Here is a 13,082-nt window from a genome sequence, read left to right as displayed (position 1 = left end):
CGTCCCGCTCTGAGCTGCCCGGCCTGGCTGTGGCGCTGAAGTGCGCGCGCACTGCGCAGGCGCCGTTTGGCGGACGGGTCGCGCCGAGGGACAGGCTGCGCCGACGCGCTCCGTTTCCTGCGAGGGAAAGTCCAGGCTTGAGACAAAAGGGGGGGAGGCGAGTAGGGAACATCCGGGTCATTCGCCGCCGCCGCCGTCGCCTGAATCCGGGACACGCGCGGGAGCTGCTGCTGCGGCCGCTACACGGTGAGGCCTTTGGCGGGAGGACGCCTAGGAAGAGGCCGCGGGCAGGAGCGGGAAGCGGAGGAGGCGGCGGCGGCGGACTGGGCCTAGAGGCAGCCCGGAGGCGGAGAGGGAAACGCGCGGCGGAGGCCTCTCAGTCCGCGGAGCGGCCGCCTTCTCGGCCTCCTCCCGGGGCTCCCGCTGGTCCCTCAAGGTCAGGCCTGGCTGCTCGCGCTCCGCCTCCGGGGTGAGGAGAAGGCCGGGCCGGGCCTATAGCCGGGTTCCGCCGAGGCGGGGCTGGTTGCTCCGGGGCCGGGCCTTCCTGCGGCGGCGGCGATGCTCCTAGGGCTCGCACGGGACTCCTAGGCCGCGGTACTTCTCCGACCTCCTCCCCCCGCCCGCCCGGTTGTTGGACTTGGGGAGGGAGGAGGCGGCGGCCTGCGGGAAGCAGCAGCGCCCGGGGAGGGGGGAGAGGCTCAGGGTCCTGGGATCCTTCTTTCTCTTCCCCCTCCCGCCTCGTCGGGAAAGCTGACAGTTTCCGGGGCTGCGGTGGCAAAGTCGCCCCAAGACGGTTTTTTGCGGCCCATTCGGTGGCGGCGATGCGGAAAACTTCAGTGCCCTGACTGGCATCTGTTTTGTCTTGCAGAAGGACCTTGAATATGTCGGGGATTGCGCTCAGCCGACTTGCGCAGGAGAGGAAAGCCTGGAGGAAGGACCACCCGTTTGTAAGTGGCAGCATCTCCCACTGTGAAGATGAAGAGGAGGAGGGTTTTGTTTCTAACATAACTCCAGCCCCTTTTAGGTGTTCCAACATTCCGAAAGAACCATTAGCTCAGCAGAGAGGCTTTTTCAAAAAATGAAATAGTTGATAATAAGTGAATAAGCACAGTACTTAATCTTGCATTAGTAAAAAGTATGTAGAATCTGTAGGCAGCACTGTATTTAAATGCTAAATAGAAATAGCCACCAAGGAATAATATAAACATTTTTTGAAGAGACACATTTTAAATGATTTTTTTTGTTTTGTTAAAAAGCTGCACATTGTAAACAAATGATTTTCAAAGGCTCCCTGAGTGCCTTTAATCAGGGCAAGTGCCTGTATTCTTTCCAAAATTATAAGCAGCTATTGGACACTATCAGTGGCTCACTAGAAACTGGCTAGTGGTGAGCCACAACCAATATTTTACACATTTCTGTTCTACAACAAATAACAAAGATGATCACTTAGCTATTGCATAAAAATGCACTTGATTTCTCTCTGAAATTCTAGTCTCTGAATGTCTTCAACATGCTGATAAAGTATGTACACGGCCACAGTGAGTCTGAAGTCCTAAACAGTGTAATATCCATTGTTGGCCATACTCAAAGTTAGCCATGCCAATTAATTTAAATAGGCCTACTGTGAGTAGGACTGACATTGGAGGAGCACAAGGTTCTGTGACTATCCCTTTCACTAGCATACACTGTATGTTGTCATAATATCTCACATCATCTTCAGCTAACCTTTTAATTGTTTTAGGGTTTTGTAGCAGTACCAACAAAAAATCCAGATGGTACGATGAATCTCATGAATTGGGAATGTGCTATTCCAGGAAAGAAAGGGGTAAGGTTTTGGATGCCTACAAACATTACTGTTCTGTTCTTGGAAGATAGTATTTTATGTTTGGTCTAGTTTAAGGGTACTTCTGTTATATCAAAATGATTTCACCCATCCGTGAAAAATACTTAGTTAAATGACTAAATTTCCATTCATGCCAAAATTACTGTTAACTGCAAAAAGGAATAATCAATTTGTGTCCTAGTTATTTCTCAGCTGGATGTTTGATTGGTCGTTCTGAAACAGTTTGCTGCTTGTCTCCTAATAAACTCTCAAGGCAATGGAATTGAGTGGCCCGGGTGTCTCCATTGGAGGGCATGAAGATGCTTTTCAGAATTATTGTCATTCTGCTCTTAACAGGAAAGTTTGTATTGGCAAGACTGGAGTTGTATCTACTCAGTACTGGTAGAATAGGCTAAAAAGGCTTGTATGAAAAGAAATGTTAGCATGTTCTTAAAATGAGGGAGATTTAAAGCAGCTGTAAGAAAAGCAATATTTTAACTTGGTGTAAATCTTTCACAGTGGATTTGCAATACTTTGCTGCATTAGTTGTGTATCTTGAAGTATATATGTGTGTGTGTTTGTAGCTGCCTGATATTCTCATTATACACCTCTGGAGAGTATGCTAGCCTAGGCAGCTTGGTCCTAGATCACTCAATATTTCTAACCTATGCTATGCTCTCCTGACAGACACCATGGGAAGGAGGCTTATTTAAATTACGGATGCTTTTCAAGGATGATTATCCCTCCTCACCCCCAAAATGTAAGTGAGATTAACTCATATAAACTGCCTAGAAATATTTTTTGATTAAGCAGTATTTAAATCTTGCAAAGTAAACAAAATAATGAAAGACTTTCAGATTAAGGTTGTTAAATGATGTAGTGACCCTAGCAACACAATAGTTTGCCACCTGTGTTGTGAAATCCATTCCTTTCACAGGATGCTTTCAATAGTGGCCAGATCTAAAAGTACTTGAAGAAATGTATTATTTCTCTACCAGATTTCTTCATTTTTGCCTGTACAAATATTAGGAGTCCCTGGAATAGGAGAACAAATTGTCCTGAACCACTGGAGCGCTGTCTTCATTATTTCCTTTGCCCCGTTTTGTCCTGAAATTGTTTCTGATTTCTTATGGATAGAAGCTCTGGAAAGTGGCCCTCAAGTGACAAACAAAAGCTGTGTTGTTGTTTCACAGTTTCTGGTGTCCCCAAGGATCCTTAGATGTTAGGCTGCTCCAGTTTTGCTGCTCTTAATAGTTTTTTTCTTTTTAACATTGTTAATAACTGCCTCGAATGACCTTTTGTGCAACAGGCAGAAAAATATTTTAAAAATATTTTAATATTTTCCCTTTTGGTTTAAAACGAGGATAAAGAGATGAAAGTTTATTTCTACTGATATTTGTTTTTTTATGATCCCCCCCCCCCCCCGGATGTATTTCACTGTTTCTATTTTAGTTGTAAGCTGCCTTGAATCCCTGTGATAGAAAAAGGCGGTATATAAATAAACATAATAGTAGTGGTATATAACTTTCTAGGCTCTATTGCCTGTTGCCCTTATTTGAATTCACTGTTTTCTTTATTTCCTTGAATGTTTCACTTGGTCTTGTTAGGAATGCATCCAGAGGACATATTTTCCCCTCACTTGCTCTCCACTCCCTCCACTTTAAGTGTGTGTGTGTGTGTGTGTGTGTGCACGCGCGTGCCTTTCTCCTAAGCTGCAGTTCTTCAGATTGTAGGTGGTGTTCTCAGACAGCATCCCCTGAATGAGAGTGATGAGCAGTGTGTTGATTGGTTGATCCAAGTGTGATTGTTCCAAATAAATTTACTTGATGCTCCTTTGATTCAGCAAGGGATTGATTCAGCTTTCTGCCTAAGAGCAGCAGAAGCCCAGCAGATGTATCCCAGTAGGATTTTCTCACCCAGGTTTTTAAGCGCAAATCACCCTCTTCCCTTGCAACCTGGGAAAGCGCAAGTTGTGTGATGGCAAAAAGGTTTTTTTCTCCTACAGTGGAGTAGTCACATGATGACAGATGAAGCCTTTCCACATAATTGCTTGGCTTTATGTCTGAACTAGGTCTTCTCTTGTGCAGGCAAATTTGAGCCACCCTTATTTCATCCAAATGTGTACCCTTCAGGCACTGTGTGTCTGTCCATCCTAGAAGAGGATAAGGATTGGAGGCCTGCAATCACAATTAAACAGGTATGCATATTTCTCTACACAAAAAACGAGCTACAGGAGGCTGGGATAGACACTTCCCTGGGTGGGTTTAAATTGAGCCAAGTGCCCCTTTTCTTGGCAAAAATTACAGAAATGCAGGAAACTAGTATTGCCTGCTCTGAATGGCAGTCTATCTCCAGGCAGATAATTCTTCCCTCTCACCTACTGTGCATTTCTTGTACCTGGAGATTAAGCCTGAGACCTTCTGCATCCAAGCATATATCTTACCAGTTAACAGTGCTCCCTGGCAGCTGTTGATTCACGTAGTTCCTGAGCAAACATGCATACTGAGTGGCGGAAGTAGTTAACTCATCTGGTTGCAGTTAACCTGGGAGTCTTGCTGCCTTGAAACATAGCCCAAAACTTCTGGTTATGTGGCCATCATACTTTTTGCTCTAGAGAACATAGAACTGCTATGGGAAGCAAAACAATTGTGGAATCTAGAGTTTCCATTAGAACACTAGCAAAGAGAGAGGCTGCAGTCGCTTTGCACCCTGAACTCAAGTCCCTTTCATAAACATACTTAGGGTTGGACTTTACCTGCCTGGAGCTTTCCAGAAAGCAAGAGTGCTCTCTGGCAAGACAATGAGTTGTGTGCAATGTTAGTCAAACTCCGTGTGCAATGTTAGTCACGCTCGGGGTGGACTTCAGCTGGCTACAGTCCATGTTTCTCCGTGACATGAGAAGCCAACGTGTACACCCCAAATCATTGGAACAGCAGGATATAATTCAGTGTACTTGGAAAGGTCTTGGGTTCATGTTTAAGAGACTGTTTTGAGTGGAATGTCTGTCTTTATTTTTAGAGAGCACTGAATAACTAAGCTAAACAATCTGATTTAAAATTAAAAACGGTTTAGTATATATTTGATTCAAATTCATTGTGGCCACACAGGGAGCTTCTCATGTTTCAACTGCATTTTCTCGTGCAGACTAAAATCTGTTTTATAACAATACTTGCGTGAAGGGTGTTTCTTTTCTTCTGTGCTCATAGATCTTGTTAGGAATCCAAGAACTCCTAAATGAACCAAATATTCAGGACCCAGCTCAAGCAGAGGCTTACACAATTTACTGGTGAGTAGACTTCACCTGCTCTGATGTCATACCCCTTGACAATTGCAGTCATAATAGACTGATACTTCCTCTCAAAAGACAGAACCAAATATCCACCGTGTCTCTTTCCCTGCCAATCATAGTAGGTAAGCATTTGTGTAACACTTTGGGGCTAAACTAGACAAAAATGCAGGGTTTTAAAAATGCAGGAGGCAGCTGCTTCAGAAGTTGGAGTGAATCGCTGCCCTTCCTCCAAGACTGTTTGTGTTAGGAAGGAGCTGTTGGCACCAGTGAGGCTTCTGTGCAAGTAGCAGGGGCTGAAATAGTTCAGTTGGTAGAGCATGAGACACTCAATCGCAGGGTTGTGGGTTTGGGCCCCATGTTGGGCCGCAAGATTTCTGCATTGCAGGGGATTGGATTAGATGACCCTCATGGTCTCTTCCAACCTTGCAATTCTTTGATTCTGTGAATTGCCTCACCTATGTTAACCATGTTGCTTGTAAAAAAGACACCTTCCTAATTCATATCCATACCCCTTTCCATCTCCAGTCAGCAACTCCTGGGAGATCTCTTAGATCCCAGTGTTCTGAGTATTCTGCATGTGGGGTCTTCAGTGTTTGATTATCTCAAGCTATGGGCTTGATACAGAATGCCTCATGCAGAGAGATCTTTAAAAGTCAAGTCACCTTTCTCTTTTTAGCCAAAACAGAGTGGAATATGAAAAGAGGGTTCGAGCACAAGCCAAGAAGTTTGCACCATCATAAGCTCCTGTCATCCAGCATCTTAAAGGAAGGGATTAATTGGCAAGAACTTGTTTACAAAACTTTTGCAAATCTATTGTCACTATGTACAATTAATAGTCACTTAGGGGAGGGGATTGTATGTGTGCCATTTTCCATATTCGCCACTTGTATACAGTTCTAAATTTGCTGAATTGCCCCCCGTTTTTTCATACAGGGTCTCTTCCTTCAGTCTTTTGTATTTTTGATTGTTATGTAAAACTTGCTTTTATTTTAATATTGATGTCAGTATTTCAACTGCTGTAAAACTATAAACTTTTATACTTCTATAAATTCACTAGTATCTCTAGTTTCTTTGCTTTCTGATGCAGGCATGCTTTAAACTGTTTAGAAGTATATTTTGCCTCTACTTGGCTGTAAGAAGAAAAGGAAAAAACATGCCCTCCACCCCCTTTTTTGATTTCTACCAATAATAAATTAGGTTGTTGTTGCTTAAAAGCCTCCAGATCCAAAGTCAGCCAGCATCTTGATTCTGCATCACTTCCTTTGTGTTTATGGCGTTTTGTCTGTGTTGCTGTTTAGAGTAAATAAACTTGTTTCTATAAAGCTTTTTGTCTCACTTTCTTCCTTTAATATACTTGTCACTTTTGGAGTGACCTCTCTTGCAGGCATTCAATAGCTTTGGGAGAGATATCATGCCATGGTCATTCCAGGCAGCAGGAGTTAAAAAAAATCTGTGTGAGATCTTGAAAAGCCACTGGTAGTTAGTTCCATGTGACTATACTGCTGTATTCAAGCATCCAACATACAATAGTGCATCATTTGGCTGCTTGGCTTAATAGGATGAAAGGACAAAGTTTGGTACATTAGTGTTTATTCCACTCCCATGAATATACATGTTGGGGGCAGGGGTATGCTTTTCAACATTGCCATATAAGGATTTCCTTCCTTCACATCAAAGCATCCTTTTAGCTGGACAATAAAGAGACTGAAGGGTTGAAAATGCATCTGTCAGACCCAGTAGCTTCATTATCCTGGTGATATTCTCATTGGCTACTGTCCCACACCCCACTGGTGACCTAAGGAAGCTTAGAGTGCAGTTTCATCTTTCCTCTTGCCTGAAAAGTGAGGAATTTTTTTTTTGTATCAAGGCACAAGTGACACAGGTTAAATACTGCAATGGGCTTGGGGTGCTTTTGTAACACTACAATTTCAGCCACCTTTGTTTTGCTACCATCTGATCCCCCAGAGGCAGCTCATTAGCCACTGTTGAAAGCTACACTGGAGGGGTGTGTGTGTGTGGAGTCCGGCCTTGCTCCAGCAAGGTAGTCCCTTGTGTTCTTCACCCTCAGCAGTATAAGAAGGGTCAGGGTGCCTGCCCATCTCAGCTGGAGCTTCTCATTCAGCATCTGCATTCCCAGCCACCAGGCCACAGCCTCTCTTGGGTATCAGGAGAGGTACTGAATTGAGAGGTGGAGGCGTTACTTTCAGGGAACCTCTCCCAGTTTATTTCCTTCCAACATCACAACATATTCTACTAGTAGAAACTAGCTGAAATGGCGATTTAAAAGTGTGCCACAGTTGCAGCATATGGCCACTACAACAGAAGAGAGACGGTGAGGCCCCATTTGCTAGCAGTAAGTGGGGACTGCTATCGACAGAAGAAGGTTCTCAACCAACTCTGTATATATTCTTAACCCACTGGGGTCACCAGAGCAGAGTGCAGTCAAGCCCAATCCTAGACAGGCTGTATTTAAAAGCAAACCCCATCACTGAGTTCAATGGGACTTACTTCCTTGTAAGAATGCTCAGGATTGGAACCTTGGTTTGTTTTTAGTTTTCTTCCACACAGCTGGCTTGCTGTGTGCAGCACATGTTGCATTCAGGTCCTCTGAGCTGCTACTCTTTCCAGCATCATCCTCATCATCATCCTCATCAGATGTTTCTTCATCGGAACTTTCATCACCAGCAGTTATTCTATGAACAGAGATCAGTGTAATACAAACCAAGAAGGAAAAGGAAAATGAGACACTACTGCTATGTCAACTCAGAAGTAAGCCCCACTAAATTCAATGGACTTTTCCCCTGGTGGGTTTAGGATTGCAAACCTGAAGCTCTTACCCTGAAGCTCTGGCAGGCCTGTTGGGATTAAAAAATTCTTTTCCAGAGTCAATATCAAAGGGGTCTGTGGAGAGAAAAAAGCAGAATGGTAAGCTTTTGTTCCAAGTTTCTTCTTCTCTAGAACCATATGTATGCAGTTACATCCCATCTTTCAGAATGCAAATCATTCCAAGATGACTTAAAAGTAAAATCAATATGCAATAATTTACCAGTACAATGCCAATAATAATTGCCACAGGCAGTTGATGGTAGATAACTTGGGAGTGTGGGGTTGGTTTGTTAGTCCAGCTGGTGTAGTCATTGAAGGCAGGGGAGATGGGCAGAGACTTTAGTCTATATTGACAATAATTACTGCATCAAGGAAACCAGTATCACTGGCTGACAGTGAGCTACTAGGCCTAACTCAAGGTGTTAGTGTTGCCATGACAAAGCTCTAAATGTTGAGTTGAGGTGATTTAATACTTGAATTTCACTTTTCCAACAACAAATGTTGAACCATTGTTTTCTGATTACGTTGAGGGCGTTTGTGGGATTTAGGAGCAGTATTTTGTATATTGTAGATACCAGCCCTTTGTTGTTAGGAGGAGGTTTTTGAAGGTTGTCAAGGGCCTAGTCGCTGCTCATTTTACTACTGGATTCTTTAAAAGGGCATGTACTTGGTGGTGTGTTAGGCCAGGGCATTTCGGTGTCCCCTAGTTTGTCTTGTATTTCTTGTGTTGATATGGGTTTGTTATTTTTGTAGAAGTCTGCTAGGCGGTATAAGCCTTTGGCTTGCCAGATTTTTATCTAGAGGTTTTGTGCTGCGTGGTGCAATAGTGGGGTGGTGTGCCAGGGAGATTAGTGGGGATGGGGTTGAGGACAGATTACCTGCTTCTTCTTTCCATGCTTTAAGCATGGTCTGTGTGAACCTGTTTAGTGTGGTGGGGATTTTCCTTAGTTTTTGGGGGAGGAATGGGTAAGCTGTGGTGGAGGTACCGTATTTTTCCCTCTATAACACGCAGATTTTTTCTCCTAAAAAGGAAGGGGAAATGTCTGTGCGTGTTATGGAGCGAATATGTGGTCCCTGGAGCCAAAAAATCAAGCAAAAGTCAAATCGCGAGTCACGGAGAAGGGAAACCTGAAAAGAGGAAGTGGCAGCTTTCCTGCATTCTGCCTCAGGGTCTTACTGCCCACCCTCCTCTGTTTCGTTGCTGTGATTGCTGAAACGGAACAAAGAGCAGGGAAAGCCCCTCCCCTCCAGGCAAGCAGAGGGGAAAGTGTCGTCTCTGTGCTCCGGTACTGCTGGGGGAGAGGGAGAGAGAGTGGGGGAGGGAGAGGGAGAGGGGGGGGAGGGAGAGGGAGAGAGGGGGAGGGAGAGAGAGGGGAGGGAGGGAGGGAGAGAGAGAGAGAGAGAGAGAGAGAGAGAGAGAGAGAGAGATGGCTGGCTTGGGGGGGAACTTTTGCCTCCCACCCGTTAAATCCCTCTCCAGCATTCTTAGCCAGCTGCTTCTCTGCACACCCCTCTCATGTCCCTTCTTTGTTTTTCCTTCGCTCCCCACTTAAAATGTGGTTACAAAGCATAGATCAACATGGATCCTCAGGATCTTTGCATTGGGTCACCCCAAATTCACCATCAGATCACATAGCATGTCCATGGCTACAGCCTGCACCAAAAAAATCACGCACCCACTGTTGCCTGGGGCTGCAATGGTGCAAACACGTGGTTAAAAAGCATGGATCCACATGGATCCTCAGGATCTTTGCATTGGGTCACCCCAAATTCACCATCAGATCACATAGCATGTCCATGGCTACAGCCTGCACCAAAAAAAGCACGCACCCACTGTTGCCTGGGGCTGCAATGGTGCAAAAACGTGGTTACAAAGCATGGATCCACAGGGATTCTCAGGATCTTTGGATTGGGTCACCCCAAATTCACCATCAGATCACATGTCTGTGGCCACAGCATGAAGCACAAAAATGATACATCCACTGTTTCATTCAGAATGTTTTTTCCCTTGTTTTCCTCCTCTAAAAACGATGTGCGTGTTATGGTCAGGTGCGTGTTATAGAGCGAAAAATACGGTATTTTCAATTATGTCTCTCTCCAGGTGTACTCATTTTGTCTTGTCTTCTAGAATGTATGGGATTATGTGGGACACTTGGTGATGAAGTATAGTTCTATGCTGGGGATTCCCCACACTCCTAGGGGGCACCCAAGTTATGTGGCTGACTGATCCCATATGTTCATCCCAGAAGAATGGAGCATCTTTCTGACTGAGCACCACTTGATTTCCTGACCAGGGAGGTGCAGGGGAGACAAGGGCAATGTCAAGGCATTGTTTAAGAAGACTCAAAGGTCCTCAGAAGTAAAAGTCAGTAGGTTCTTACCTATTTCTTCTTCTTCTTTTTCTTGGGCATGAGCCAGAAACTCTTGTTCAACTTTCAGTACTTCCTCTTCACAATTACAGGCTGCATATTTCTCCAGGAGGTCTTTATTCAAATCAAGGAACACTTTTCCCCATTTAAATTTTTGTAAGAGGATTATGGCAAGATCAGAGAATCCTAAAATAAAGACAAGAAAGTCTGCATTTTTAAAAAAATTACAAGGTACTTTGCAGGCAAAGAAGCTGTCCAGCCCCATACCTCCTAGTTGCTGGTGACATTGTGAAATAAGTAAGTTTTTATCTATCATCTATCTATCTACTTCATTGGCATAAAAAGTGCATTGTATACATGGATCAAAATACAACACAGTTAATGAAACATATTAAGAGGTACATTAGGATAAAACTGTCCAGACATTGTGAGGTACGTTAAGACCTATGGTGACAATTTTATAGCATCACTCAGAAATCTTACCACATTCTCCAATTAATCGGTTAGTTGGGACAGAGGCAGGTAGCTCAAAATAAAGACAGAAGTCCCTATCAAAAAGTAATTGAGCAATGTGTACATTCGCATACACCTTGCTGTAAGCCTATAGCATTGCTCAAAAGAAGGGAGGGAATGTGGAGAGAACAGACCCCAGATTCCTCAGCAGATGCCACAGACCCCCAGAACATTTTCAAACTTGCCCCAGTCATCAAGGAAATATGTCTGACACTAAGGCGTGGCTGCACACAGACAGGCATGTATTCATACAGTCCACTTTACAGCAAAGAATTAGACCTGCAAGCTTTTCTTCCAGCCTCACCCACAATGTAGAAAGTAGCTGCAAATGCTTCCACACAGGAGAGTTTGCATGGCCGGCCGTAGTTCACTGGATTTGCAGCCACCAGAAAGGGCAGCAGGCGGAGATGGCTTCCCTTCATCTTGGCAAATGGCGTCTCATCCAGCTTTGCCCAAGAGCAGTCAATCACCGCAATTCCATTCTGAGCCACAATCTGTCTAAAAACACAGCATCAGCAATTTCAAACCAGGATGTTGCTGGTTTCTCGCCCCACTGGAGCTGCTTTGGGATCCAGTTAGGATAGCAGATGTGAGTTGCTCAAGACCGCCAAGCCAGACTTCTCATGCGAAGACACTGGATGTGGCCAAATCTGAACAAATCTGAATAACCAAGGACTCAGCAACGTTACATTGATCCTAAGGTGTGAAGTTTCATCAGCTCACTAGCTTGTGGAAGCATCCACTTGAACACAGCCCAAAAAGAGCACTGGCTGGGAACGCACCTCAGCCCTGAAGTATCAGTCTTAAAGGCTCCACATACTGGCCCTACACATGAGCACTAAGAAGAAAGCAGCCCTGTAGCTGGACCAGCCTGTTCTTACAGATGCCTGAGGGGAGCCTGCAAGCAGGGCATGAACACAACAGCACTCCTTCAGAGGCAGCAATGGAGACAGAACAAAACAATTATGGCTAGAAGCCACTGATAGGCTTGTCATGAATCTGTCTAATCCTCAGTGAAAAACATTCAAGTTGATGGCTATCACTGCCTCTCAGTGAGCAAATTCCAGAGTTTATTACCAGCTGTGTGAAGAGCTGCTTTCTTTTGTCTGCCCAACATTACCATTGAGTGGCCCTGAGTATAGTATAGCATGATGAAAGGTCCTGCCTTTCCCCCTCAAACGTGCAGAAACCCTCCTCCTGTCTTTGCTGGCTACCCCTTTCCTCTAGATGCCTGTAAATGCAGTCTGGCAAGTATCTAAAAAGGAAGTAAGGGCTTGACCTTTATTGATATTAATACATGTTCCATATTTTCTTTTAACACTATCAATATGCTTAAGAAATTCAGGAACTAAGTATTTATCATCTCAAAGGAATGGCCAGGCTACCCAGAAAAGGCAATCATATAAAGCATTATCAGGTATCCTGGCTGACAGAAGAGAAGCAACACACACAAATTTCTGCTGGGGATCACCTCTTTCTGTAATGTATGTATGATGTTTTGGGGGGGGGGTCTTGAGCTACAGGGTAGGTAGTTTCAAAAGTCTATATAACTGCTTGCACACCAATGTTCTGGGTTGCTGCTCCCCCCCTGCATGTGGTGAGTGAGCACCCTGTTGCAACTGTTTAATAAAGATCCGGCTTACTAGCTGCTTTGCTTCTCAATATTCTCTGGTTGGCCTCTGCTATTTTCTCCTACCGATAGAGAACCTACATAAGGACTCTATACGGGCTCTTGGATACCCCATCAGGGAAAAGGGAGCAGTTTTTTCTTCTAACACCTTCCTAGCTCCGCCGGCCCCGCTCACCTGTCTGCGGGGGAGACGAAGCGGGTGGCGGCGGGGCTGAGGATGACGCCTCCGAAGCGCTGCCCCAGGCGCAGCGTCCGCACCAGCCCCTTCCTCGCCAGCCGCCGCCCCGTGCAGCGCCGCGGGTCGCAGTGGCCCAAGTCCCACATGGCCAGCGGGGGAGAAGGCGAGGCCCGGACCTCGCCGCATCCCTGGACGCTGCCGCTACCCGGCTCCGGCTCGGCCGACCCCGCCGCCGCGCCCTTGACGGGGGAGGAAGAAGAGTGGCCACGGAGCGGGTCCCCGCCCGAGATGGGGCCGGAGTCGCCGCCGGGGCCTTCCTCATCCTCCGCCTCCGCGAAGGCCTCGAGAGGGGGTCCCGGCCGGGGCTGCCGCTGCCGCCGTTGCTGCTGCCGCTTCCGCCCCATCTCCTCGTGCACCAAGGGGAGAAGAGGCGGATAGAGCGGCTCCCTGGCGCC

The 13,082-nt window shown here is 45.6% G+C and overlaps 2 protein-coding genes across 4 annotated transcripts; one reads left to right on the top strand and one right to left on the bottom strand.

Annotated features, from left to right (window-relative positions):
- The first annotated feature begins 53 nt into the window (after window positions 1-53).
- On the top strand, window positions 54-6,433 carry UBE2I (ubiquitin conjugating enzyme E2 I). Of its 2 annotated transcripts, none has more exons than XM_028706318.2 (7): window positions 54-246; window positions 869-947; window positions 1,742-1,825; window positions 2,510-2,582; window positions 3,910-4,019; window positions 5,029-5,108; window positions 5,788-6,433. In XM_028706318.2, exons 2-7 carry the CDS (start codon window positions 882-884, stop codon window positions 5,849-5,851), a joined length of 477 nt encoding a protein of 158 aa, XP_028562151.1. In that variant the 5' UTR covers window positions 54-246; window positions 869-881; the 3' UTR covers window positions 5,852-6,433. The 2 variants fall into 2 exon arrangements, with proteins under 2 accessions (XP_028562151.1, XP_028562150.1); XM_028706317.2 differs by lacking the exon at window positions 54-246 and adding an exon at window positions 472-594.
- Window positions 6,434-6,684: 251 nt separating this feature from the next.
- TSR3 (TSR3 ribosome maturation factor) lies at window positions 6,685-13,073 on the bottom strand. 2 transcript variants are annotated; one of them, XM_077919153.1, is made up of 6 exons: window positions 12,625-13,073; window positions 11,124-11,317; window positions 10,319-10,492; window positions 7,949-8,012; window positions 7,620-7,804; window positions 6,685-6,945 (listed from the first exon to the last, which is right to left on the bottom strand). In XM_077919153.1, the coding sequence occupies exons 1-5, from the start codon at window positions 13,029-13,031 to the stop codon at window positions 7,636-7,638; spliced, it is 1,008 nt and encodes a 335-aa protein (XP_077775279.1). In that variant the 5' UTR covers window positions 13,032-13,073; the 3' UTR covers window positions 6,685-6,945; window positions 7,620-7,635. The 2 variants fall into 2 exon arrangements, with proteins under 2 accessions (XP_077775279.1, XP_077775278.1); XM_077919152.1 differs by having other exon boundaries at window positions 6,685-7,804; window positions 12,625-13,072.
- Window positions 13,074-13,082: the final 9 nt, after the last annotated feature.

Source organism: Podarcis muralis, chromosome 14 (assembly GCF_964188315.1).
Source record: "Podarcis muralis chromosome 14, rPodMur119.hap1.1, whole genome shotgun sequence".
In the NCBI taxonomy this organism is placed as follows: Eukaryota; Metazoa; Chordata; class Lepidosauria; order Squamata; family Lacertidae; genus Podarcis; species Podarcis muralis.
The sequence above is the reverse complement of the archived record's forward strand: the minus strand, read 5'-3'. Positions and strand labels throughout refer to the sequence as shown.

Coding starts and splice junctions, on each gene's coding strand:
- UBE2I (XM_028706318.2), top strand. CDS start 882: ATGTCGGGGATTGCGCTCAGCCGACTTGCGCAGGAGAGGAAAGCCTGG. Junction 4,020..5,028: donor CTGCAATCACAATTAAACAG/GTATGCATATTT, acceptor CTGTGCTCATAG/ATCTTGTTAGGAATCCAAGA. Junction 5,109..5,787: donor GAGGCTTACACAATTTACTG/GTGAGTAGACTT, acceptor TTCTCTTTTTAG/CCAAAACAGAGTGGAATATG.
- TSR3 (XM_077919153.1), bottom strand. CDS start 13,031: ATGGGGCGGAAGCGGCAGCAGCAACGGCGGCAGCGGCAGCCCCGGCCG. Junction 11,318..12,624: donor TTCGTCTCCCCCGCAGACAG/GTGAGCGGGGCC, acceptor CTGTGTTTTTAG/ACAGATTGTGGCTCAGAATG. Junction 7,805..7,948: donor AGGCCTGCCAGAGCTTCAGG/GTAAGAGCTTCA, acceptor CTCTGTTCATAG/AATAACTGCTGGTGATGAAA.